Raw genomic sequence first — 26,349 nt, 5'->3', positions numbered from 1 at the left:
GCGGAGGAAACCATGCAAGGCACCAACCTGCTCATCGGGAGCAATTAGGGATTCAGCCTCTTGCTCAAGGACACTTCGACACTAACTCTGGGGGAGCCCGGGATCGAAATGGGAACCTTGCGGTTCCCATCCAGCCACTCTACCGGTCACTCTACCCCTGAGCCACTGCGAGACGCCATACCTTCTCGGGGGCCGGTTTGAGACGTCATACGGCCACCTGACTAGATGAATGATTTGGAACGTCCTACATTTCCATCTTCTCTTCATCTTCAACTACTTCTCTTCATCTTCTTGTTTCCTCTTCTTCATCTTCATCTTGTTTCCTCATTTACAATACCAATAAAAAAACATTATGATACAGATTAAATACATAAAACAAATAATGAACATTTACAATGCAGACATGAACAGTAAAACAAACATATTAAGATACAGATTAAAGACGATACAAAATAAATTAACATTTACAATAGCGTGCAGGAAACATCTGGATGCACTGGAACGGACCATCAGTGATGATACAGGCCCTATAAGGAAAGGGGATTTTTTTTCATACTTACCCAGTTAATACTTCTGTATAAACACAAGCATGCACACAAACTCCTCTTCATCTTTGTGTTCTCTTCATCTTCTTGTTTCCACTTCTCTTCTTCGTCTTCATAGTTTTTCCTCATTTACAACATTTATAATGCAGATAAAACCAGTAAAAAAGAACGTCATACCTCCGCCACAACCGGAGGGCAATTTGAGACGTCATACCGCCACCTCTTTTCAGAGGCCGATCTGAGACGCCATACCGCCTCGGAGGCAGATTTGAGACGCCATACCACCACCTGACTCGGAGGCTGATTTGAGACGCCATACCACCACCTGACTAGGAGGCAGATTTGAGACGCCATACCACCACCTGACTAGGAGGCCGATTTGAGACGCCATACCACCACCTGACTCAGACGCCGATCTGAGACGCCATACGGCCTCGGAGGCAGATTTGAGACGCCATACCACCACCTGACTAGGAAGCCGATTTGAGACGTCCTACATTTCCATCTTCTCTTCATCTTCTTGTTTCCTCCTCTCTTCGTCATCTTGTTTCCTCATTTATAATACCAATAAAACACCATTATGATACAGATTAAAAACATAAAACAAATGAAAATTTGCCCCATACACACGCACAGTGACACACAGTGACACACACACACACACACACACACACACACACACACACACACACACACACACACACACACACACACACTTAGGCCTACATGTTGCGTCATGCATTGCAATTAAACACATCTCAATAATACAACAACGTGTACACATTACAACACGTTTACTCATTAAACAAACCGGTGGGGTGACAGTGTTTGTTTAGATTTTTTGTAAAATAGTTAGTACACCGTCCTTTATATGAGGTAAATTGGTGGCGGTTACAGTTTTAATAGCAATACACGACGTGACTAAATGCAATAACAGACATAAACTGTACCTTATTCTCTCTCTCTCTCTCTATCTATTCTCCCGTAAGAAACACTTCTATGATTCATTCATACACTGTAAATAACCAAAAGCTTCCCCGAGTGAACCTGATTCATTCTGAATTTACCAAGCTTCGAGCGCCCTCTGCTGGGAAAACAAGTAGCTAATTTCCATCTAGTTTCAGCACCGTCTAGTCTTGGTTAGAAGAATCAATAAATTGGATCAATATAAGTAGAATCCATCGTCTCCAGTAACAGTTGGTGTAGTACACAGACTACAGAGATGTTCTGACGAACTGAACCAGCCAACGTGTTTGGACGCGAAAAGTAAAAAAAAAAAAAAACTGCCAACTGTGTCACGTAGACCAACCACAGGCCTTCTGACGCGTCGTGCTGTCAATTTAAAAAATGCCAGGCTCGCTGCACGTAAATAATAACAACTGGCAGCCGTTAACGAGTAATATGTTTGTATGTTTAAATAAATGTTTGTTATTGTTTGATTTCAGGGTTTCGGCGGTTTGTTTTAGTTTGAAATGGGCAGTAAACGAAAGCTACACTTGTCGTGAAACTTAGCAACAACAGCTAAATGATACTTAGATTTTAAAAAATAATAGATTTCCACCAAAACCATGTTTAAACGTTAAACTTAATCATATTGTAATCAAATGTTCCCTGTTAATAAAGTATTTTATTTCAAATCGCTCAGTGACGCACTTACTATGGTGTGACGTACTTACCCCGAGCATCGAGCGTCCTCTGCTGACTAAACAAGTCGTTCCAACGGTTCCTCCTCCCTTTAGGACCGCAGTTTAGACATCCTCCATGAAGTTAAAATTGCCCCGCTTGGTGTGTCTTCTGACGGTTAAACGAGTATGGAGAACCACAGTTTGGATATATCCTCCATAAAGTCCACGTTCAACAACGGTCGCCTCCACGGTCCGCGGCTCCGACCGGCAGGTAGCAGCTGCTGTGAGGGCGAGGCGCTTCTGTTCTGAACGATGAGACCGTTGGGCCCGAAGTTCATACCCCGCGGGTCACGCGCTGTGACGTCACGTCACCTTAACGTGCACAGAATTGCGACCTTTTCATTGGTTAACGGGCTTTCCACCAGGGCGTGGCCAGGCTCTGGGCGTGGCGTGCCACTGCGGTCACGTTGTCCACACGTGACCCGCTCTCCTGACAGCGCGGGCATCTTTATGATTCATTAAACATAGACAAACGGTCAGTGGTGTAAAGTAACTAAGTACATTTACTCAAGTATGTACTGAAGTACAGTTGTGAGGTATTTTTTACTTTACTGGAGTTTTTCCAATTTTCAGTACTTTTACTTCTACTCCACTACATCTCAGAGGCAAATGAAATATTGTACTTTTACTCCACTACAATTATTTGAAAACTTTAGTTACTAGTTACTTTGCAGATATAAATGATTATATTATAAAACATACATTAACCCCTTTAGCCCTATTTTATGATTATGATTTTCAAAGGATTTTGGTACATTTTATATAGGCCTACTCTAGATTAGAAAACTTGTGAAATGGGACCTTCTGCATAATGAGTACTTTTACTTTTGGTACTCTAAGTACATTTTGAATTCCGGACTTTTACTTGTAACAGAGTGTTATGATTTACTTTTTCCACCACTGAGGAGAACAAATATGTCTGTTGCATACATACATACACGGTACACCCATCCTACTGCTGAGTAGGACAGGTGGCATGTCCTTTTAGTTGCAACCTGGTCTAATCTTGTATGGGGTCTCTGGCCATAGAGGTGTCTATGGCACAACATACTTTCAGAAGGTTGGGTCTGATGATCTGACCCATATTAATTTATGGGTCCTTGTCCTTGACATGAAAATGTTTGAGAACCACTGGAAAACAAGGAAACAAGCCCAACACTTTAGAAAAAACAAACAAGCAAACTACCAATATTTACAAGCGACTTTACAAGCAGCTTATAATAAGCGGAAATGGCAACACTGGTTGCGGCCCGCGCAGCAATCAACCATCAGAGTGTTCGGATGGAAATAGTTCTGAACCAATGGGTGCCCAGCCTCCGGCCTGTGGTAGCCAATCACAGTGCAGCTTCCTCCCGTTGTGGGTGTTGCCCCTAGCGTCGCATCCCTGGTCCCTCCTCTCTGCATGGCAGTATTGCCATGTCCGCTTATTATAAGCGACTTTGGGCTTATTCTTCTGTGAAGTTGCTTATTGGTGTAAGTTGCGGGTTGCGGTTTTTTTTTGGGGCTTGTTTCCAAAGTGTAGTTTCTTATTTGGGCTTGCTTCACAATCTTTTAATTATTTTAACCAGTGGTGTATTTGACCCCCATCTGAAAATGTGCCAGGGAGGGAGCCCCTGTACCAGATTTGTGTTGTTGGGATGTTTGAAAAAAATCTTCCAAATATTCCACTTTCTATTTCAAGATTGTTTTGAAATTAGCAGATCTACAAGCTCACAAGGCATCGTGTTGTGAGCTTGTAGATCGGCTATTGTCAATGTATACAGTATATACGGTACCGGTATGTTTAAAGTGCTCATAATGGCCTAGTGCCTTATGGGCCTATAGTTCAGTGGTCTCAACCTTTTCAGGCTGTGACCCCCAAAATAATCATGTTTGAATTGGGGACCCCCCACCCTGACAAGCACTTGGAATGTAGTAGTTTAAAGCATTCAATTTTTTTGGACTCGGTTCCACAGATAAATATTGTGAAAATAGCAGATCTACAAGCTCACAACACATTTTTGCCTCTTTCTTATATTATTTGACAATTTGGCATTTTGGCCCATGTTTGACCTGTTTTTATAGTATAGTTTGTTGATTACTTTTGATGCAGTAATGGTCATATTTATTTTCTTATTTTCTTTTAAAGCTATTAGAAAGGTCTTAAAAGTACCTTTAATAGTCACTTCACTGTCATCTGGGGACCCCGCAAAAATCATGTTGAGAACACGGGTTCAACACAAGCTCAACAGAGGTTGAGAACCACTGCCCTAGTTGCTTCTTTTGGGCTTGTTTTCCTAAATCTGCTTGCTTGTTTCTCTCGCCAGATCTGGCAACAATGCTGCATGGCCAGAGTTTGGTTGAGAGGGAGGGGGAGAGAGTACCACTGGAGGATGAGAGAGCGGGTGCATTAAAACAAGAAGGGCATATTCTGTATGTTTCTCAATATATTTTTAGGATTACAACCATTTAACTGCTGGATATACACCGACTGATTCCTTCCTTGACACGTTTTGCTTCTGTAACTGCACCAGGTAAGACCAGGAGGAAAGAAGAATAGGTGTTGTTGAGAGATAGTTTCTTTGGTGAAGGATGGAGTGGTTAGCAACGGTATAGCCATGGATACACGACGGTCGTCTGTCACGACCGTCATGCATGAACTTCGACCTGGTGTTTGCCCTTTCTCCCTTTTTGGACCGTACATCTACATAAACGTTCAGATTTAAAATATAAAGGGCTTACCCCGTGGCAATTGATGTTACAATTATGTACGGGCCCTCAGAAGTACCCGTATATTCCGTATTGTTAAATAAGAAGCATTTAAATCCGATTGGTGGCCATTGTCTCACAATGTATCAGAGTGCAATACACCTCACAACCGATAGGGTCGCGTAATCGAAAGCAAAACGGTGAAAATACGGTAAAAATGGCCACCGATCGGATTAAAATGCTTTTTATTGAACAATACGGAATATTCGGGTACTTTTGAGGGACCGTACATAATTGTAACATCCGTGGCCATGAGGTATGCACTTTATAATTGGAATCCGAACGTTTATGTAGATGTAGATGTGTAAAGGGAGAAAGTGCAAACACCAGGTTGAAGTTCATCAATGTACTATCATGATATGACAGTCATGTTTCAGGGCTAGCAACGGTAGCTAACGGATTATTGTGTGCCATGACTTTTCAATGGATGGAGGGACACACACACAACAAGCTTTAGCTAATGTTATCCACGCCGGGGCTCTACAGCTAACATTGGCCTGGCCGGGAGAGGATTGCGTGTCAGTAAAGCGATATTTAAATGAACTGCAGATGTAATTTACTGACTGCATCATGATGGGAAGGAGGGGAGAGTGTAGATGTATCCTTATTGTCTGCTTTGTTTTTTTTTGTTACCCCCCACCCACATCTTTGAGACTCCCACCCACACCCATGATTGGTGTTGTTGCGTGGCTTCTCTCTTGCACTTCATCTGATCTTAAACTCTACAATACAATTACAAGACAATGAAAGAAATGGGTGCCTTTTTATAGTTGTTGTTTTACAATGGCGAATACCGTTGTTTCCTTTGATGTTTATTTACTAACGCTAATTGAGTGCCCCCCCCCCGTCATAGCGTTCTCTTTGATCAGCCCGGGCAGGCAGGTACTTAGATCTGCTGTTTTCAAATAGCCAAAAATAATTAGAGAGCTTAAGTGGTTAATGTATGTTTAGTAATAACAATCTAAATTGAGAGCACTGTAGTAACTATAAAGTTTTCAAATAACTGTAGTGGAGTAAAAGTACAATATTTGCATCTGAGAGTACGTATGGTGTAAAAGTATTGGAAATTGGAAATACTCAAGTAAAGTACAATTACCTCAAAATTGTACTTGAGTACATGTACTTAGTTACTTTCCACCACTGGGTATCCGACACTGACTGCACGCAACTTTGGGCTAACGTTAGCTGGCTAGTTGTCCTTAGCCATTGCAGTTGTTTGGCCTCAGTGGCCTGGCTGTAGCATCATCATCATCATGATGATGATTTTTTACACTGATCAGTGTTGAAATGAAGCTCTTCAGCACAACGACCGTTGCTCGTCAAAATAACACGTTTAAAACGGGATGACGTGGTCCAGTCAGTGGTGGAAAAAGTACTCACGTTTTTACTGAAGTAAAAGTATCAATACTGCAAAGTAGATATACTCTGCTACAAGTTGAAGTCTTGTATTCAAACAGTACAAAAGTACTGGTATCAAAATGTAGTTAAAGTACAAAAGTAAAAGTAGTCATTATGCAGAATGTCCCATTTCACAAGTTTTCAAATGTATACATTGTATTAAAATCTTTTTGAAAATAGCAGTGTGGACTTGTAGATCGGCTATTTTAAAATGGCTGAAGTGGTTAATGTTTTGTATTAATAATCAAACTCTACAAAGTACTAGTAACTAAAATCTTCAAATAATTGTAGTGGAGTGTAGTGGATTTGCCTCTGTGATGTAGTAGAGTAGAGGTAAAAGTACTGCAAAATGTAAATACTCAAGTAAAGTAAAAAATGCCTAAAAATTGTACTTAAGTACTGTACTTGAGTAGATAGATGTACATAGTTACTTGACACCACTGGGTGCATTTCATGGACAGGACTGGTGAACAGAACAGGGCCAGTGAGGATCACTGGTAAAAGTAGTCTATAGTTGTGGAGATTTAAGCAGCAGTCAGTCTGCAGCCGTTGCTGTCTGATCCCTCCATCCCGTGACCTGACCCAGATTCGTGTCTAACTCCAGTGCATATTGTAAGCATGGGACCCTGGTAGTAACTCCAGTGCATATTGTAAGCATGGGACCCTGGTTGTAACCCAGTGTGTATTGTAAGCATGGGACCCTGGTAGTAACTCCAGTGCCTATTGTAAGCATGGGACCCTGGTTGTAACCCAGTGCATATCGTAAGAATGGGACCCTGGTTGTAACCCAGTGCAAATTGTAAGCATGGGACCCTGGTTGTAACCCAGTGCATATTGTAAGCATGGGACCCTGGTTGTAACCCAGTGTGTATTGTAAGCATGGGACCCTGGTTGTAACTCCAGTGCGTATTGTAAGCATGGGACCCTGGTTGTAACCCAGTGCGTATTGTAAGCATGGGACCCTGGTTGTAACCCAGTGCATATTGTAAGCATGGGACCCTGGTTGTAACCCAGTGCATATTGTAAGCATGGGACCCTGGTTGTAACCCAGTGCGTATTGTAAGCATGGGACCCTGGTTGTAACCCAGTGCGTATTGTAAGCATGGGACCCTGGTTGTAACCCAGTGCATATTGTAAGCATGGGACCCTGGTTGTAACCCAGTGCGTATTGTAAGCATGGGACCCTGGTTGTAACCCAGTGCATATTGTAAGCATGGGACCCTGGTTGTAACCCAGTGCGTATTGTAAGCATGGGACCCTGGTTGTAACCCAGTGTGTATTGTAAGCATGGGACCCTGGTTGTAACCCAGTGCGTATTGTAAGCATGGGACCCCGGTTGTAAGCTAAAGATCTCTTTGCAGTTTGCGCACACATTAACTTCTGCAGTTTTTTCTAAGTTATTTTTAAATGGCCAAAATCTATATAGGGTTGAAGTGGTTAATGGATGTTTTGTAATAATAATCAAAATCAGCAAAGTAACTACAGTTTTCAAATAATTGTAGTGGAGTAAAAGTACAATATTTGCCTCTGAGATGTAGTCGAGTAGAGGTAAAAGTATTGAAAATGGGAAATACTCCAATAAAGTAAAAATCCCTAAAGGATTTACTTAAATAAGTACAGTACTTGAGTACTGTTTTACCACTGTTTGCAACTTGCAAGTGTTCCTGTGTGGGTGGTTTTCAATATAACATGCATCAGTTGCAGGAGGAGACACAGAATGGTCCTGTTGATATGTGACAATGTATTGGATTGCCTTTGGGAAGCTTGCCTTTGCATCCATCCACATGGGGCATGCAATTTGCGGTAACAGCATTGCCTAATGATTGTCTAGTAGGATTTTTGTCAGTCAGCACTGGTCACATCACATCGGTTATAAAGATTAGGCCTAATGGTATTATAGACTAAGAAGAACATCTGTGGTTTTAGTTATTTTTGCGGTGTTGTAATTCAATAATCAAGTTGTCTTCCAAATCATTTGTAGTCCAGGTCTTTTGAAGGAAAAGTTACCAGTGGGTTAGTATTGCATGGATATATGAAGGGATATAAGAGGGTTCAGACTGTATAGGCTGAAATAAACAATGATTCTTGGTTCAAAATTCCCTCCAGTGTAGTGATTAGAGACATTGTACTGTGTTTGGGGATCATGGAGAGATGCTGGTGCTTCTATCCAGATAAGAGTTGACTTGTTGGAGGACTGTGTTGTACACGTTGAATAAAGAGACTGACGCAGGTTATGTTCTGATGTACTCCAAATATTTGTGAAGGTGCTGAATGGCTGTAGTTTACCTGACTTGGTTAAAGTAACACTGTATGATTTTTAGCAACCATCTGTGAATTATCTGTATGGTAATTTAAGTTGGCCATATTTGCAGAAAGCATTTCTACTACATTTTTAGCATATAGAATTCAATGTTATTCCATATTTGGTCTAGCTACAATTAGGCCTCTAGACTTGGCTTGTCACTACATTTTTAGATGCTACTACAGTACAACATTAAAGATAGAAACGCAATAAGAGAAATCATAATTCATACTTACTGTAGTTGTGTGCTGGTGTTGGGCACCGAAAATAGCCAATCAATCTAAGCTCACAAGGCATTTTTCCGCACAACTAAGTATAAATCAGGCTTTAATAGCTTTTGGATCTTGTCCAATGAGCCTCATTGTTTGCCTCCTTCTCCCTGTAGGTGGTCCACTTACTAGTTCTGGTTCTGGTTCCTGGCAGTGATGTCACAGCGCACTGGTCAGGAGGACCCGGAGCGGTACCTCTTTGTGGACCGCGCCGTGGTCTACAATCCAGCCAATCAGGCCGACTGGACCGCCAAGAAGCTGGTGTGGATCCCCTCGGAGCGCCATGGATTCGAGGCGGCCAGCATCCGCGAGGAGCGTGGGGATGAGGTGGTGCTGGAGCTGGCGGAGAACGGGAAGAAGGCGGTGGTCAACAAGGACGACATCCAGAAGATGAACCCGCCCAAGTTCAGCAAGGCGGAGGACATGGCCGAGCTCACCTGCCTCAATGAGGCCTCCGTACTACACAACCTCAAGGACCGCTACTACTCTGGTCTCATATATGTGAGTATTTGTCATAATTTAGTTTTTAATTAAGCCTTTATTTAAACAGGCATTTCCATTTGAAATGAAAAACTAAAATCTTTTTGGCACCGTGGCACCTATGGGGGTGAGCCGTCTGGAAGAGGGTCTGTCTGTGTGTCTGTTGTCCGCAGTTAATCTTTGCAAACCACTGGACCAATCGGTGCCAAATTTCTTCTGCACACTGCCAGTTGGTCAAGGAGGGAAGGGCTGTAAACTATCAATTATTTTCTTAGCGATTAGTTCAGTTCTGATTTCCCCTCAAAATCAATTATTTGATTAAAATAATTAGTTGTAACCGATTATATCCATTAGTTTGATTGACTGTTACACTCTGCAAGCACCTACATACACCCCCACCCCCTCCTTGCCATTCATCACTCCTTTTCCACATTGAACAGACCAAATGTATTCAATAACATTTATGTTGCATAGGCCACAGATAAATTGTTATTTAACAAACAAAGCCAGCACTAATCAATTTGATGTTAATGCTAAAATATTTTCCTCCAAACTCCTCTACCATAATATCAATATGCAGTCTCTGCATTATAGAGACCAAGAAATTACTTGGCTATATTTAATTGGCCACAATGTCCTAGATAAGCAGCCAATTCCCCTGTGATTATGACCCACTTAGTGACATGCATTCCTGGAATAGCCTTTAGACAGGGAGGTTTTGGACCACCTGAGACTTCTGGTTCCTCTAAAAGAATGGAGCCACAATGTCATATCATTTTATACAATCATGTTCTGCTTCATTGAGCGTCATGCCTAATTGAGTAGTAAATAATTTGAATAATAAATGTGGCAGTCACTGTCATGATGCACTGTGAGCTTGCATGTCGGTATTTTAGCTATTTTATTCAAGTTTGAACATTTCTTTCATTAATTTATGACATGCCCAAAAGTATTTAAATGTAATCCTAGATTTGAAAGATCAGGACTATCCCTCTTCACTAGATACCTGCTTGAGGGTTTCATCCTCGTGCACCTAAGATGGAAGCTTAGCAAATGAGCTCATGAATTCTGAAATATTTAGTGATGTGCATTCATGTTTATCACTCAATGAGTCGTGAATGATGTGAGCTCTCCAGGGATAGACTGAATGAATCACCATCTTCTCAGACTGGTTCAGGGGTTTAAAGAGGTGCATATTCTCAAACATGACCTCTAGTCACATGATAATTGACCACTTTTTTCTCCCATGTTTTAGTGTGGTAGACTTTAAAAATAAACATTGCCCAATCCCACCAGCAATGATGTGCCTGTGCCTTGCCTTGTTCAACTGGGGCTTTGATTAGGAGGCAAGCTTGAGGCTTGTGGCCTCTGCCATCTTGGCCACTGTCTGTCTGCTGATGGCACCCTGCCAAGCTCTCATTTTGAATGACTAAGAGAGGAGTTAAAAGAAAGAAAGGAACAGTCAAACAAAAACAAAACAAAACAAAACAAAAAAAACGCTAAATAATGGTTTTGCACGTGCTCAGCTGTACTGTCAGCCCTTGTGGTAGATGTGACCAATTATGTGAGCTCTCTCCTTATTCTCCTGTTGTGGATTAATCGCCCCCAACAAGGTTGTGTTAAATGTGATCAAAAAAATTATTCGTTTTTTACTTTATTGAGTCAAAACATGTTAAGACAATACAGGTTGTGATCATTTTTAGTTGATTTGAAATTTAGCTTAAATTATTAATTTTGTTTATAGTGGACAGTAATTGAGTTAAGTTGTTTAGCATAAGGTAGAGTAGATTGACCACAATATCCTTTGTATGGCAAAAAAGAAGAGGAAGAACAAAGATTATTTCCCCCTGACCCCCCCCAAATAAATTCCACTGAAATGGAAAGTGTTGTTGATGCCATCTCTATATATCTTGTTCTAGGGGTGGTACATGCTGAGTCACACATAAACCCAACTGCCTTAACAGAGCTTTGAGGTTGCTGGTAGCATACAGTATAACAGCTGTCTGCTCATATTAACTGGAATTTCTCTGACCGGCTGTCACTGAACCAATGCCTGATTCAGAATAACACAATGTGAACCTCTAGGGCGTGTTAGTGTGTTGCAGAGTGCTGTCCTGTTTGCACCTATGACCCCTTTAATATGACTTTCTCATTGTCTTCTATTATACAACAGTTAGTTCTAACCAAGTCATTTGATCGGAGAAGAGAAGAGGCATTCTATGAGTCTGATATAGAGTATAACAGCACTGGGACTTTTAACTATGTGTATCACTCCACTCTGGTGTTCTATAACTGTTTACATTATTAAAAGTCGGTCACATATCATGAGCCTTCAACAGTAGGTCACATATCATGAGCCTTCAACAGTCGGTCACATATATCATGAGCCTTCACACAGCTACATAATTGAGTTGCAGCAGACTTCAGTACTTGAAAGCAGCAAGCAGACAAGCCAACTACAACAGGATGGACAGAGCATTGCATTCAAAACGGCAACAGAATGCGCTTCATACTGCCATGTCTGGGTCTGCCTGATGTTTCTTCCAGGGGAGTTTTTCGGGAGTTAAAGTGCTTGCTCAGGGTGGGACAATGTCTGGTCTCTGCCCTATATGTAAAATATCATGAGACAACTTGTGGTTTGGCACCAAAATGTAATTGTCTAATAACAATATTATATGTGGCAAGTTGAAGTTTTGACTTTAAGTTTCAACTGAAATTTAATTCATTTTAAACTGAGAAGAAAGAGGATATGTCATGGCTTATCCTGGGGTATGTTGTCTGTCTTTCGGCTAAGATGATTTAGATAACTTGGTGGATATATTTCTTTTGGATGTGTTGTACCCCAGGTGAGGCTTTGGTGATGCTGCGTCTTACAAGGGGGCGGGGTTGCTCATTTGAGAGAGCAACGTGATGAAGCTGGGGAGAGATTTCAAATGGTCTGGAAAGTAAACGTTTTCCCCACAAATAACTAATCAGCAACAACAACAAAATAATGCGCATGATGTATATCGCCCATTGTTTCAGACTTTGATTTAGTCTAGGCTCTGGACTTTTTCATGTTATAGCCATGCCTTGCCCAGAGATTGACCCAAACCCCAAAGCCAAAGTACCCCCAAGTGTGTAGCTAATGGAGGTGGAGGTTTAACAGTTTAGGGTTACATGCCTGCAGAACTGTGGTCAGCTGCTTAGCATTCCTGAGCCCCTCCATGGCCCTGTTCTCTTTTTGATGTGTGTTTGACCTTATATTCAGGCCAACGAAGCATAATGTTGACCCAACTTACGTGATGACTTCCAACCATGCAGCGGGCAGTGGGTGTGTGTGAGGCTGATTACTTAGCTTTTTTGAAAGCATTGACATTTAGAACAGGAAAATGAGTTTTATGCAGTATTAAAAAAATATATTTTCAAAGATTAATAATATCTGTTGGATACTGAATAGTAATGTCTAATGTGGGAGAGTGGGAAAGAAGTGGGGGCAGCTACAGATTTGTTTGGGCAGATTTGATGCTTGCGATCATATCATCTGCGGACTCATCACGGCACCCTATTATTATTATATGAAATATTAATGAACGGCTATATTCTCGATGCAGTGATGGCTCAATGGTCAGTGATGGGGAGTCTGAAGAAAGGACTGGAGGCTGTGATTAATGCACCTGTGATGCATTATTGAATGAGTGTGCTTACGTAAGCACTGAACGCACACCATCCCTCTGTGCAGTTATGGTGCAGAGTGCACAGGACAAGAACAATGGCTAAAAGGTTTTGGGGGCAGACCTTGATGGACAATGTATCCCCTTCATTATTAAGTGTATTATTCCCTGATATTAAAGAGAACCTCAAAAACAATGTTGGAAAAAAGCCTGACTCTTTCTAGAACTACAACTGAGTTGGATGGATAGTTGGAGTTCTTCATAGCTTTCTCAATCCGGATCATGTAATCCTGTTAAAAAAAACAATGCATATTTTTGGCTGAAATGAGGAGACAAATGATTTTATTTTTTTCAGATGAAGAAACTCTTTCTCATCATGTCCTCAGAAGACAGTCACAAAGAACTCTTGCTCCCTGCTTTAAGACCAAGAGGTACACTGATGGGCTGTGTGGACCCAAACCAGACCTCAGCCTGCCTATAGGAGATCTGTGCAGCAGTTTTTGTGTCCACACACAGTAGATGGGAAATGTCTATACAATGGGGTTGGTATGATTCGTGTACCCTTGGCTAAAAGGCTAAAACCACCAGATCGTCTCTTCGTCTGTCTGTTCATGTCTGGTCCCTGTTTTAAACTCTATGTAAGCACCTTTAGAGCAGAACGAAGTTTGTTCACAGCTCTTGTCTTGAAATGGCCACCACACAATGAATGTCCCCTTCACATAGTTTTATTTACCTCTCACAGACAGAAACAACGGATGCGTTTCAACCCAACGGGTCTTCCTCAGCGTTGAGGAAGGGTGCTCTACCCGTCACCACACTCACTCACTGTAATGTGTAGGCAGAGCAGAGCAGTTTACACTGCAGTTCTCCACTGGTGCCATCCCACGCTCTTGGTTCTACAACACTAGAAATAATTCCTAAGAGTAATCACACCTCTTCTTTCTTTCCATTCCAATCCCTTTTCTTTATTGGGACACCTCTGTTAGTTAGTTTAGTACTTCTCACAGAGAGGTTTAAGTGAAAGCTCTCCAGGGAGGGGGCTTGAAGACTCACTCTAACAGCACCCTGATTCAGACATGAGTATATGCCCCCCAGCATGCAATGCTTTCAGAACGCTGATGATCCTTTCTTCTCTACTATGTGACCATGGCGTTTAAAGCCTGATGAACAGCTATTTAAGGAAAAAGTTAATGGAGCATTGCGGTGTTTCATGCAGGCACGGCCGGCCCCATGCTCATTCACGCTCCAATCACATACTGTACAGCCACGATCCTATAGCGGCCGTACACACCAAACGCTGTTTTCCTGATTTACTACAGACTGTTAGTCGACTGAAGTCGGGTGATCAGTCGGGTGATCAGTCGGGTGATCAGTCGGGTGAAAGGTGTGGAAAAAGTTGCTGAATGCAGCTCTAGTTGGCTGGTATGATGACATTCGCTTAAAGGTATACTATGTGCTATGTAGCTTTCTGTTTGTTAGCAAGGATTCAAACAAACTCTCTGTCTGAGAGCGCTACTTCTAAGTTGTAAGATTTGCTTGCAAAACAACTTTTTCTTTCACACAGAGATAAGATAAGGAACTGGGGACAGTAACGTGATGACGTTTCTAAACGAACACGATAACGTGATGATGTTTCCAAATGAATGCCCAGAGCCTTCAAATGAGGCGCCAGAAAGTCATCACAATATCACGTGTTTAGAAACATCATCACGTTATTACCAGTCCAAATAAGTTACATCACAGAGAATTTCCCTACTTCTGTATATCTGTGCGAAAGAATGAATAGTCAAGTAAATCTTAGTAGTTTATAAAGGCATTATGATTATATATTCTGTTTCACAGTACATAGCACTTGTGTCTAATATAAACAAATTGACTGAAAAGGCTCAAACAAGTCTTAATTGTCACCGCCAGGCCGAAGCCGTGGCCGAGACTATGTTTTCACGCCTGGCCTGGTGCGTGTGTGTCTGTCTGTCCATCTGTGTACACTACAGCTAATCTCCGGCACCGTTGGCCCGATCGACGTGTAATTGTGCACACACGCTCCCTGGAGGCCAGAGCAGAACCTCTGCCCCCAAATGTTTCACACCACCAGGAGGCCGATTTCTGCTAACAATTGTTTTTGCTATTACTCCTACAGATTTTGTCCAAACATAACGTAAATCGGTACACATTATCTCTATAGACATCAAGACGGACCTGTTTAATTGGCTGTGTTTGACTTCTACTATCAGTTGGAGTGGTGGTCAAATTATGGAATAATCAAATTAATAGCAGTAGAATTTAATTTTGGACATCATGCACATCCCTAATTCTGAGTTTCTGCTTTGATGCTTCCTAAGCATTTCGTTTCTAGGACCTAGGTTTATTTCCCATAAGCAACCAAATGCAGATCTTTTGAATGAAGATTCAGTTGAGAGAGATTAAGGCAATAGAAGCAAATTCAGGAATCCTTCACAAGTAAGGCATTAGTGGAAATAAAATGCCTTATGTAATGGAAATGGAGCATTTAGCGTAGCTGGCTGGAAATGCCATTTAGGTGGCCTGCTCCAAAGAATTGGGGAAACCCTAGCCAGCCAAGACAAAATGGTGTAGCACTCTTTCATGTGGAGAGAACCCAAACATATCCCCCATTATCCCACAGAGGGAGACTGAAGCCCTGTTGCTTAGCTTCATTCATAGATATTTATTTGGAGATTTTGTGGAGGGCTGGGAACCCTTTCAGCTGATTTCAGCTTTGCTGAACTCTGAACTGTGGAAATGGACTCCCTTGTGTCCAAGCTGTAGGTAAGAAGGCAGGTACAGCGTTGTGGTAGGCGTGTATCTCAAAAGTACAGTGTATTTACATTTTGAATACGTTATAAATGGTTTAAAGGCTTGGATACTTTTAAACGCTATCCATGCAAGTGTGTGTTGTTCTTTCTTGTTTTCCTTCTTTATACTCTACTGTTTTGAAAATAGCCGATCTACAAGCTCATGAGAACTTGTACTGTAGATGAGCTTGTTCGATATGCTATTGTCACCTATAATGACTTGCCCAAAAATAGGGACGGCAGGGTGAAAGTAGTAGTATGTGGACAGTCCTTTATCCCAGTGGTTTTCAACCCTTTTCATATCAAGGTCCGTTATTTATTCGGCATTTGAGCCACGGACCACCATTTGATGAGATTTAGCCTCTCAGTCCCAAAACGTAGAATATTTTGTTATCGTTGGATGAGATTTTGTCCACAATTCCATGCTGTATTGATGTTGGTACAATAGGAGAGATAACAGGCAAACGTTGATCAAAATAACAATTCTTTAATTAAGTAATGCAGATGTTTAACAATAATTTAACTCTTGAGAGAGTAAATTGGAACCAAATCCTACCGGATACATTAGCCGGTAGGAGACGGGAATCAAATTATTAGCTTAGGAATGCGACAAAAACAAAAAAGAATCCATGGATTCAAGGCTTCATAGGGTGTGCAATTGATAGAAAATAAGTATTTTTTGGGGTGAACTCCTCCTTTAAAGATCTAAAAGGGTCCATTTGGTTACCAACTCTCCATCATTTAGCTGGGGACCACCTGGAACCCCCTCAAGGACCACTGTTTGAGAACCACTGCTTTATCCCAATGCTCCCCAATAGACTGGTATAGCCAGGCCAGTTCTGAGCTTGGCCTGCCTCCTCCCATCTCTCTGTGTGTAGGCGTCTCGCTCCTCGACTGCAGAGCCCCTCTAATCCCCCAAGTACCCCCCAGGGAGCGCCGTCAAGGCCGGCCAGCTGAGTCATCCCTCTCCCCACCGCCTGTGGCCTGCGCCAGGCCCAGGGGCGCTGATCCGTCTGTCTGGCGCTGTGCCCACCATAAGGGGGCCTGGGATGGGATGGAGGTGTTGGCGTTCGTTGGCTCAAGTTGATGTTTACAATATGTACGGAGGGCTACAGTATGTCGACCAGAGAAGTTCTTGGTCTGTGGAATACAACTTTCAGACAAGTTGACGCCATTTGGTCACACTGACCTTTTTTTAGAATGTTTACCTTGATGCTTGCAACACGTAAACATAAGTAGGTAAGTAAATAAGTCTAGTGAGTCTATTGTATCCCTTCTTTGTGCTATGGTTTGGTTTGCTGGTTGTGGTTAAAGAAATGCAGTTTAGCGCGCCTCCTTCACAGTAAAATACAGAGTCTTAATTAAACTCTGACAGTGTGCAAATTGGCCTGAAGGGGCACATTTCTATTACAGTTAAAAACTGGCCATCTGTTACAGCAGCAGCACACATACACACACACACACACACACACACACACACACACACACACACACACACACACACACACACACACACACACACACACACACACACACACACACACACACACACACACACACACACACACACACACACACAAACACACACACACTCCTTGATCCATGCCAATGATATCACACAAACCTGTCTATACATACAGTACATACCAGAAAATCTTATTTTGCAGTACTCTTATTGCTAGGTTCAGGAACCTTGCAAAGACGGTTTTGCGAGTGCTTATAGAACCTCAGTGGCTGTGTTTCTGTCAGCTTAATTTCTGGGAACATGTAAATGCAAGCTGCCCTTATCCAGCAAGGTGGCAAATGTGGAAAACATTTTTCAGGGGTCTCTTCGCTCACATGGACATTGGACACAGATGCACAATATGCAAGCCACTCCCCCAGCATGCTGCGGCCATGTCACCAATTGTTCCTACTCAACAACTGGGTTAGCAGGCCCTGGGCCCCCTGCAGCCTGCTGTCCAGCAAAGACAACATAATTAGGGGAATTTGGCTTTGCAGCCCAGCCAAGCAGAGATAGAGGGAAGGACAGAGCAGATGGAAATGAATGGCCAGCCAGACAATGCTGCAGTAATGGAGACGACAGAAGAGAGATCGCAATGGGAATAAAGGAGAAAAAAAGCTCATGCGCAGTGTGAGAAGCAGAAGAGAAAATGGACAAACAGGGTCAGACAGGAAGTCCAGTTTAGGTAATTGTCCCCACTGGCAACACCTTTTCCATCTTCAGTTAAAGGGCTATCGCAACAGGTGATATGGCCTGGATGTACGTCCAAAATCGACATTTAACCCATTAAGACCTGAGGCCGATTCTACAAATGTCTTCTAAATCCTAACAGTTTTCTGAAAAGCCTATGTTTCTATGTCAGTGGTGCTCAAACCTTTTCAAGGACCCCCAAAACGATATGAATTTGGCCGCCGACCCCCATCTCAAAATATGTTGTTCAAGGGACCACCAGAAGCAAAGATTTGAGTTAAAAATGTTCGCTTTAAAAGAAAATATATATTCAAAGATTTGCACACATTTTCACGATTTTTCAAAAATAGCAGATCTACAAGCTCGTAGCGCGGCACTCTTAGCCAAAGTGTAAAATAATGTTTTTATACATTTAACCATGACACATGCATATATCCGATCCTTTTATCTAATGGCCTGTTCCAGCAGAAGATGGTACGCAGGGGATAAGGGATTAACTCTCTAGTATACATGCCCTATACATTCTGTCTGCATCGTCGGGTTAAGACGTGATGTCCTGTATGGATTAAAACTGCTGTGTCCCCCCCCTCATTTTACTTCTGAATCACTTCTGGAACGAATTACCCCATATGGCACTTCTGGGATCCTTAGCAGCTTGCAAAGTTGGTATATAAAGGATAGGGTACTGTATCTATTTATAATGCCTTGTAATGTATTGCTCCTCGTATCTGTGTATTTGTGTCCTACCGGGGATATGAAACCGGGTATATGACGGACCAATCGTCTACTGTTCAACCGGGGTCAGGCAAAGGGGAATGTCCGACTCCGCTTGGCCAGGAGCGATATTGCACGTATGAGCTTTAGGCAGTACTAGTTGTATCTTGTCACACACCATGGTATTTATTTTCTCAATGGAAGAGTAGGGAGACCACCTCTAACCACTCTAGAAGTGTATATTGTACTAAAATAATACGTACAAATTACGTTCTATTCATTCAGATAAGTTCTGGATTACAGCTTTAAGCGGTGGTGTCATTGAAGAAAGTATTGAGAGGTGAATAGGAGACCGTCTGCTTTGTCTGCAACCTGCAGTCCAACAATACATGCATGCAGATTCATGCATTATTCATGTTTCTTTAATCAGCATAACAAAGCACGATGCCAGACCTTAGTTTTGTGCCCAGAATGATACTTTGATCCTGTCCATATGTAAATATATTTTTGTCCATTCAGCATACCTTTGGGTGTTATTATAGTCATACTGTATTGTCTACTGCAGTGTAGGTCATGTTATAGTCTAACTCTTAAACAACCTGTTGTTGAAGCCAGAAGGACGATCTCTGTCTGTAAGCCCAGGAAAATGTCACAAAGTAAGCAGGCTGTGTACAGATGTGGGTAGAGGACGGTCCGCTGGGCATCTAGGCAAGCTTTACAGTAGGCCTATTTAGCCTATACTGTTAGACAATGCAGTCACAATACTGACTGTCTGCTGCATGATCCACTGCTTAAATTAGATTCTTGCCCATTGTTTAAGAGATTTTGCTTTTCTTCTCCCCGCAGACATACTCCGGACTTTTCTGTGTGGTCATAAATCCATACAAAAACCTGCCCATCTATTCGGAGAACATTATTGAGATGTACAGAGGGAAGAAGAGGCATGAAATGCCACCTCACATCTACGCCATCTCAGAGTCTGCATACAGATGCATGTTACAAGGTAAGTCTGCGTTGGTGCTGTGTTTCTCCCAACTGTTGATCAGCCAGGTCGAGTCGCTAAATTCTAGTTCAGAGCTAATTCCATCCTCCTTTTTTGTGCCCAACTTTTTCTTTTCTTTTTCTTTTAAAAAGCCTTTCAGAGGGGAGAGACATTACATCACTGTGTGGCAGAGTATTGGACTCGAGTCATAGTGACTGACTCGAGTCTGACTCGCAAGTCATATTTGACGACTTGCGACTCGACTCGGACTTTGTATGTAAAACTTGCGACTCGACTCGGACTTTGAATGTAAAACTTGTGACTTGACTCGGACTTGGAAGGTAAAAGACCAAGAGACTTGAGACTCGACTCGACTTGCTAGCCAATGACTCCCGACTCGACTCGACTTGAGACAAGATGACTCGTGACTTGTTTTGTCATCGGAGTTCCCCCCGCATAATAAACAGAGCAGTTGAGATTTCATTCGGCCAGATCTTTCTCAATTTTACATGAATTCTTATAATTTTAATGTTTATATGATATGTAAAGCTTATATTTTCATTTGGTATCAGTCATGGATTTATTATAATTTATTATAATTTATTTTCTTATTTTCTGTAATTTATTTCCACGCGCAATCGCGCATAATAAACAGCGCAGTTGAGATTTCATTCGGCCAGAACTTTCTGAATTTTACTTGAATTCTTATAATTGTAATGTTTATATGATCTGTAAAGTTTATATTTTCATTTGGTATCAGTCATGAATTTATTCATAATTTATTATAATTTATTTTCCTATTTTCTGTAATTTATTTCCACTCGCATCTTCAAGCCATGGTGCCGTAGATACATAACCGGAAAACTCGCCCCAAAACACCATCGCCCCCATTTCTTTTCGCGGACCAGCGGTTCTTGTATTCCTGTATTTGTTTTACTGAGGATAAGGTTAGAAATAAGTTTACGGTTAGCCATGTTATTAGTTTTACTGAGGTTACGTTTAGGAATAAGGTTAGGTTTAGGCATAGTTTAATGAGGTTACGTTTAGGAATACCAGGTGAATATCACAGGATTTCCCCCGGGGTGACTGTTTTGGGGCGAGGGTTTTGGTGTTCGTCTGCAGTGGGCAACAGTGCATGCGTCCGCAATAATGCTATCAGGATCAGATTATTAGATATTATTATCAGATATTAGAAGTATATTGGGTACCAAATATACTTACCAAAGAAGTTTTACTTTGGGAAGGTTTTCAGACTCATCCATTCATTGCACTGACCCCAGTTTATATATTTGCAATGGTTCAGGTTTCTTTATACCTGCCCAATAATCTCTCTCTCTCTCTCTGTGTGCGTGCATATGTACAGTATATGTGTATATATATATATACATATATATATATATATATACACACACACATCATATCATGATCAGACATGTAATGTTGTAATGGATAAATGAACAGCTTTATGCTGGTTTAATTCTTGACTTTAAGATACGGTTTCTCTCTTCCTGAGTGCTTTGTGGGTGGGCTGGGGAACAATAGTAGTGAGGGACTTGACACAACCTTGTGACTCGACTTGTGACTCGGCTTGACTTGCCCACAACAGAAAGACTTGGGACTCGACTTGGACTTGGGACCAAATGACTTGGGACTCGACTTGGACTCGGACCGGAGGGTTGGATTGACCTGGGACTCGACTTGGACTTGGGACCAAAGACTTGGGACTCGACTTGGGACTCGGACCTGAGGGTTGGATTGACTTGGGACTCGACTTGGACTTGGGACCACATGACTTGGGACTCGACTTGGACTTGGGACCAAACGACTTGGGACTCGACTTGACTCGGACCGGAGCGACTTGAACAATACAGTTGCCTGCTAGTAGTAGTGACAGTCTCTTCCTCTGATCTGGCGGTCCTGTGGTTGTAAAACAACCCAGGTCGCTTCTTAACCCCTTCACCAGACACCCAGGTTGATTTGAAGGAAAGGAAACAATTCCACCCTCCTAATTAAGTTTAAATGAATCATTCCTTTGTGAAAGTTATGCTTAATTTATAGTATACTCCATCGTGCGAGAGTTTCGTGTGCCAAAAAAAAAAAAAAAGTTTCATAGCTACTCCGCAGTAAAGAAATTGGATTTAAGAGTTCACACAGAAATGTGGGATTTGTACTTGAGGGCCATTCACGTCCACACCAACATATAACTCTACAGATATTGTTTTAAAAATTGTTCTAACTCAAATGGATGGCAGAGTACACACCATAACTATGACAATGACAGTGGTGAACTAGTTATAGTTATACTATAACTATAACTATACTGTAACTATAGTTATTGTTACAGTCCACACACCATAAACTTGGTGTGCACTGCCTTTTAAGCTACCTATCCACTAGAGGTTGCCTGGTAGTTCAGCATTTTTATTTCCTAATGCTCATATCCCTAAATTATCAATTTCTATTTAATAAAACAAAAAATAGATATGTCTTTAACATACATGTCAGAAGTGAGTTATTGACTGAGGAAAGGGCGTCGGATACATAAGTCTCCTTCTACGGTAGGGTAAGGGTATTTTAGGAGTCTTGCATTATAGCTACCGGATATGCCATGTGTCACCACTCCTCGTAAATGTTGTTTAACAACTACCCTATGATTTGGAGGATTAGCTCTGCTGGTCCTGTCCAAACTACTTCAATGGAGCAGTAATTTCACTTGAGCTTAATTGAATCCAGTAGCACAACCTGTGGTTTGTTGCACATTAAAACTGTGGTCACATAAGCCGGAAGAATCTTTTGATTACATCAGCCGGAGCTTTTTTTAAGAGGGCTTATTTGGTAAACTACGAACTTTGTCTGAAACCTCATGGTGCCAAAAGCAAATGTAAATCTCTTCAAAGCAGTTGTATTTGATATGTTTGTTTTTCCAGGTCAAGATAACTGTCAGGGATACATAAAATAGGCTAGTGGAGAAGAGAATAATGCACATTTTGGCTGTAAGAAAGAATCGGTTTCAAATATTTCCACCGTTAAATTGGCAGGATCTTGGATGCCAGCACAACTCAACATTGTAGAAAAGAATAGCCTAATAGTTGGTGGTTTCTCTCAGACACGGTTCAGAGTGTCACATTATCAAAACAACTCATTTTTACATCAGTCTCCTCTCAAAAATGTCCAGCATTAAGAAGAAATGTTGCTTAGTCTTGAATGCTTTGTAGGGGCGAAAGGTGGTCTTTGGAAAAGCTTTTTATTATATTGACATTGCTGCAAAAATCTAAAACATAAAACACCCTTTGTACCTCTTAGTCTGCTTCATTGATACCCCGATGAAGAAAGACTAGTCACTAGTCTTTTTTTTATAAAAAAAAAATCTTGCGAATAAGCTTGTCCTCTTTATTTTTTTCCTCTGATCTTGCTAGAGTCACTTTACTTTATTTGTTGCACTAGATTTCGCAGATCTCATCACTTGCCATTTTGGTTCAGCAGGGTATTCAATTTGAATTCATTTGGGGACACCCAAGTACTGCCAGTTTAAAGCAAGCAACGCAGCCATAGCAACGGATGTCCTCAAAGGTCCTGGTCACTTGGAAGCCTCCAGACCCTATAAGAGCAGTAACTTGGACTGGGATCAGCCCAGTGAGAGCAGAGAGGGTGACCCGCATTGTGCTGGACAATAGGGTCTTTGTGTATGTTTGTGAGGGCTGACCAGTGGGGGTGATGACATGTCATCAGGACGTCCTTTCCACATATCAGTGTGCAGAAGGAAGGCTTCAATGGTGTCAACACAGCTTGGTATATGCTGTTTGTGGGTTATCTATTTTACCCCCCCCATGTAAATATCTATATTATTTTATCAATGGACATTTGGCTTGTATATCTGCTATTTTGAGAACTACTGTTCTAAACCAATGTTGTAAATCCCAATAATTTTATTATTTATTATATTTATTTTATATATATATATATACATATATATATATATATATATATATATATATATATATATATATATATATATATATATATATATATATATATATATATATATATATATATAAATCATTGTTTTAGTGTACACTCGCACAGGCACAAAAACACCTCTTTGAACTGTTCAGCAGCTGACTTTGTCCGTGGAGCTATTTTGTATGTTGTTGTTTTTTGTTGTTTTACTCCAGTTTGCACAGCTAGTACTGTCTTTAACTCAATTCAATTCAATTCAAATGAGCTTTATTGGCATGAGAAAACATACGTTTACGTTGCCATAGCAAGTGTCAAAATATAATAAAAACAGTTGAAAATGGGGAAAGTATGTACAGTTGGAGGGGGTACAGCATTGTGTAAACAGAGCTATGTCACATTGCGTCATTATATACATGTTATATGTACAGGCCCAGGGTATAAAGCTTTTTGAGACAAATAGCAGCAATCTTTTGCAGTCACTTTGGGACAAATAGCAGAATTTTTTTCCTCAAAACTATTTAAATATTATACAAAAAAAAGCCTCAGATTTGAAATGCATTTAAAGGTAGAAGCTCTGTTTATATGTGCAGTTGGTCTAGAGGTCTACTCGGGACACTCAATGGTTAGTAGTCCTTAGGGTGGTTGTATTCCATTGGCTAACCTTCTTTTATCACAACAGTTAACAAATCTTGCTGCTGTTTTCGCACATTGTTGTATTTCACCCAGTAGGTAATACTAGTAGGTATGGGAGTTTTTTTGTCGTTGGTCATGTTTTCAAACTCACTTTGGGTGTATGTAATCTGTGGGAAGTGTGTGTCTCTGATGTCTTGGTATAGTGGGCAGGTGGTAACTTCCTCCCCTTTCTTCACACCCTAAAGGTCTGTCTCACACATTACATTTCTGCATGGATGGAGCATAGACATATGGGGGGCAGGGAATAGAGACTTGTGAATGGATGACATTCTGAATCACAGCCACGTGTGTGTCTGCATCATTGCAGTCATTTATAAGAAGTGTGGACCTCAACCCTTAAGCCTGTTTGCCAGCGAGCATGCACATGTAGAGTACATCTCCGATGACAGTATGCCTGACCTGTCTTTGCAGATGTGCTATTATTCCCTCCCATTCCCCAGTTGTGGCTGTACCAGAATGACCAGTATAGCGGCTGAAAAGGAGGTTTGTAGGTTGGAGATTAGTCCGGACCAGCTGCTGTGCAGCTTTGCCCCCAGAGCATTTCACCAACCTGGTTCAACTCAGTGAATATCCAGCTGTATAGATATATAACGCTGGTGTGTTTTTGCACTCTTGCCAGCAATAATGTCACTGGATAAGTAAACATTGTTACTGATATCATCCCCCTGCTACCTCATAGCGTTGTTATTTTGTGGCGATTAGAATCATATTTTGACTTTATGTCAACTTGAAGAAATTATTACTGTCCAGGATGGCCTGAGATGTCTTATAAACCTTTATTTATTTTACTACTGGGAAAGCAGATTGTCAAATCTTAATAGCCAAAGGGTGTCTGAACCTAGCAGGGTCTGTTAATTACCTCGGCTTTTCTGAGAATACGGCCTGTATTCCAGTGGAAGGGGTTAAATGAGGTGTGACTTCACAAAGGCCAGTTGTGTGAGCAGGCCACCAAAATCTTTGCCACACATCTGTCATTGATTAGATGTCCAGATACCTGCCATAAGTCTCCCACATGCTGCTCTGCAAATGGTAAATCCATCCTAGCGAGTGAGTTACAAGAGGCTAATTTTAACATTTCTGGAAATGTGTAGTTCGGAAATCCTGACGTTCACATGAATGAAACCATATGTTGAAGCAAAGAATTGCTCAGGTCAGCATTTGTGATGAATTCCAAGTGTTGGACAGGACAAAGATTTCTGCGCTAGTCCCTCAGACGTCTTTGTTAGGTGGAAGAGGGGAGAGAGATGCCAATCGAGGCTGTGAGTCTTTTCCTGGTGTTAAGTCAGGGCACTAGGTCAAGTCAAGCGCCATCCATCTGGGCTCGGTAATCTTTTGAGCTGAACACAGTGGCCTGTTCCCAGTGGTTTTACTTAAGTAAAAGTATCAATACTGCAATGTAGAAATATTATGTTACAAGTAAAAGTCAGAAATTCTACAAAGCCGATCTACAAGCTGTGAGCTTGTAGATCGGCTATTTTCGAATGGACGAAATGTACTGTATATAGGGGCTGAAGTGGTTAATTTATGTTTTGTAATAATAATCCAAATAAAAAAAAGTAACTAGTAACTAAAGTTTTCAAATAATTGTGGTGGAGTAGAAGTATAATATTTGCCTCTGAGATGTAGTGGAGTAGAAGTAAAAGTACTGCAAATTGGAAATACTCCAGCAAAGTAAAAAGATACCTCGAAATTGTACTTAAGTACAGTACTTGAGTAAATGTACTTAGTTACTTTACACCACTGCCTGCTCCAGCACTTTAAAGAAAACAAATTGTATCAGTTCTCTAGTCACGCCAAAGAGACTTGATTCTTAAAAATTGTTAAGAATCTTAATTGTTTCTATCAAGAGGAATAAAAGTCCCAAGAATTTCTCATTGAGATGCAGGGTGTAGCCTGTATCGTCTAGACTGTGAAGA

The 26,349-nt window shown here is 41.3% G+C and overlaps 1 protein-coding gene across 1 annotated transcript in view; it reads left to right on the top strand.

The window, feature by feature from the left end:
* The first annotated feature begins 4,603 nt into the window (after nt 1-4,603).
* The window catches only part of LOC311063092 (myosin-10-like), an 84,789-nt gene continuing 63,043 nt past the window's right edge, over nt 4,604-26,349 (top strand). Inside the window, exons 1-3 of the mRNA XM_084082301.1 lie at nt 4,604-4,743; nt 9,064-9,448; nt 19,648-19,804. Coding sequence (XP_083938427.1) covers nt 9,104-9,448; nt 19,648-19,804 — 502 coding nt within the window. The 5' untranslated portion in view covers nt 4,604-4,743; nt 9,064-9,103. The remainder of the gene's footprint in view (nt 4,744-9,063; nt 9,449-19,647; nt 19,805-26,349) is intronic.

The sequence above is a fragment of the Gymnoscopelus microlampas genome (assembly GCF_963454915.1).
Source record: "Gymnoscopelus microlampas genome assembly, chromosome: 2".
NCBI classification, from domain to species: domain Eukaryota; kingdom Metazoa; phylum Chordata; class Actinopteri; order Myctophiformes; family Myctophidae; genus Gymnoscopelus; species Gymnoscopelus microlampas.
The sequence above is the reverse complement of the archived record's forward strand: the minus strand, read 5'-3'. Positions and strand labels throughout refer to the sequence as shown.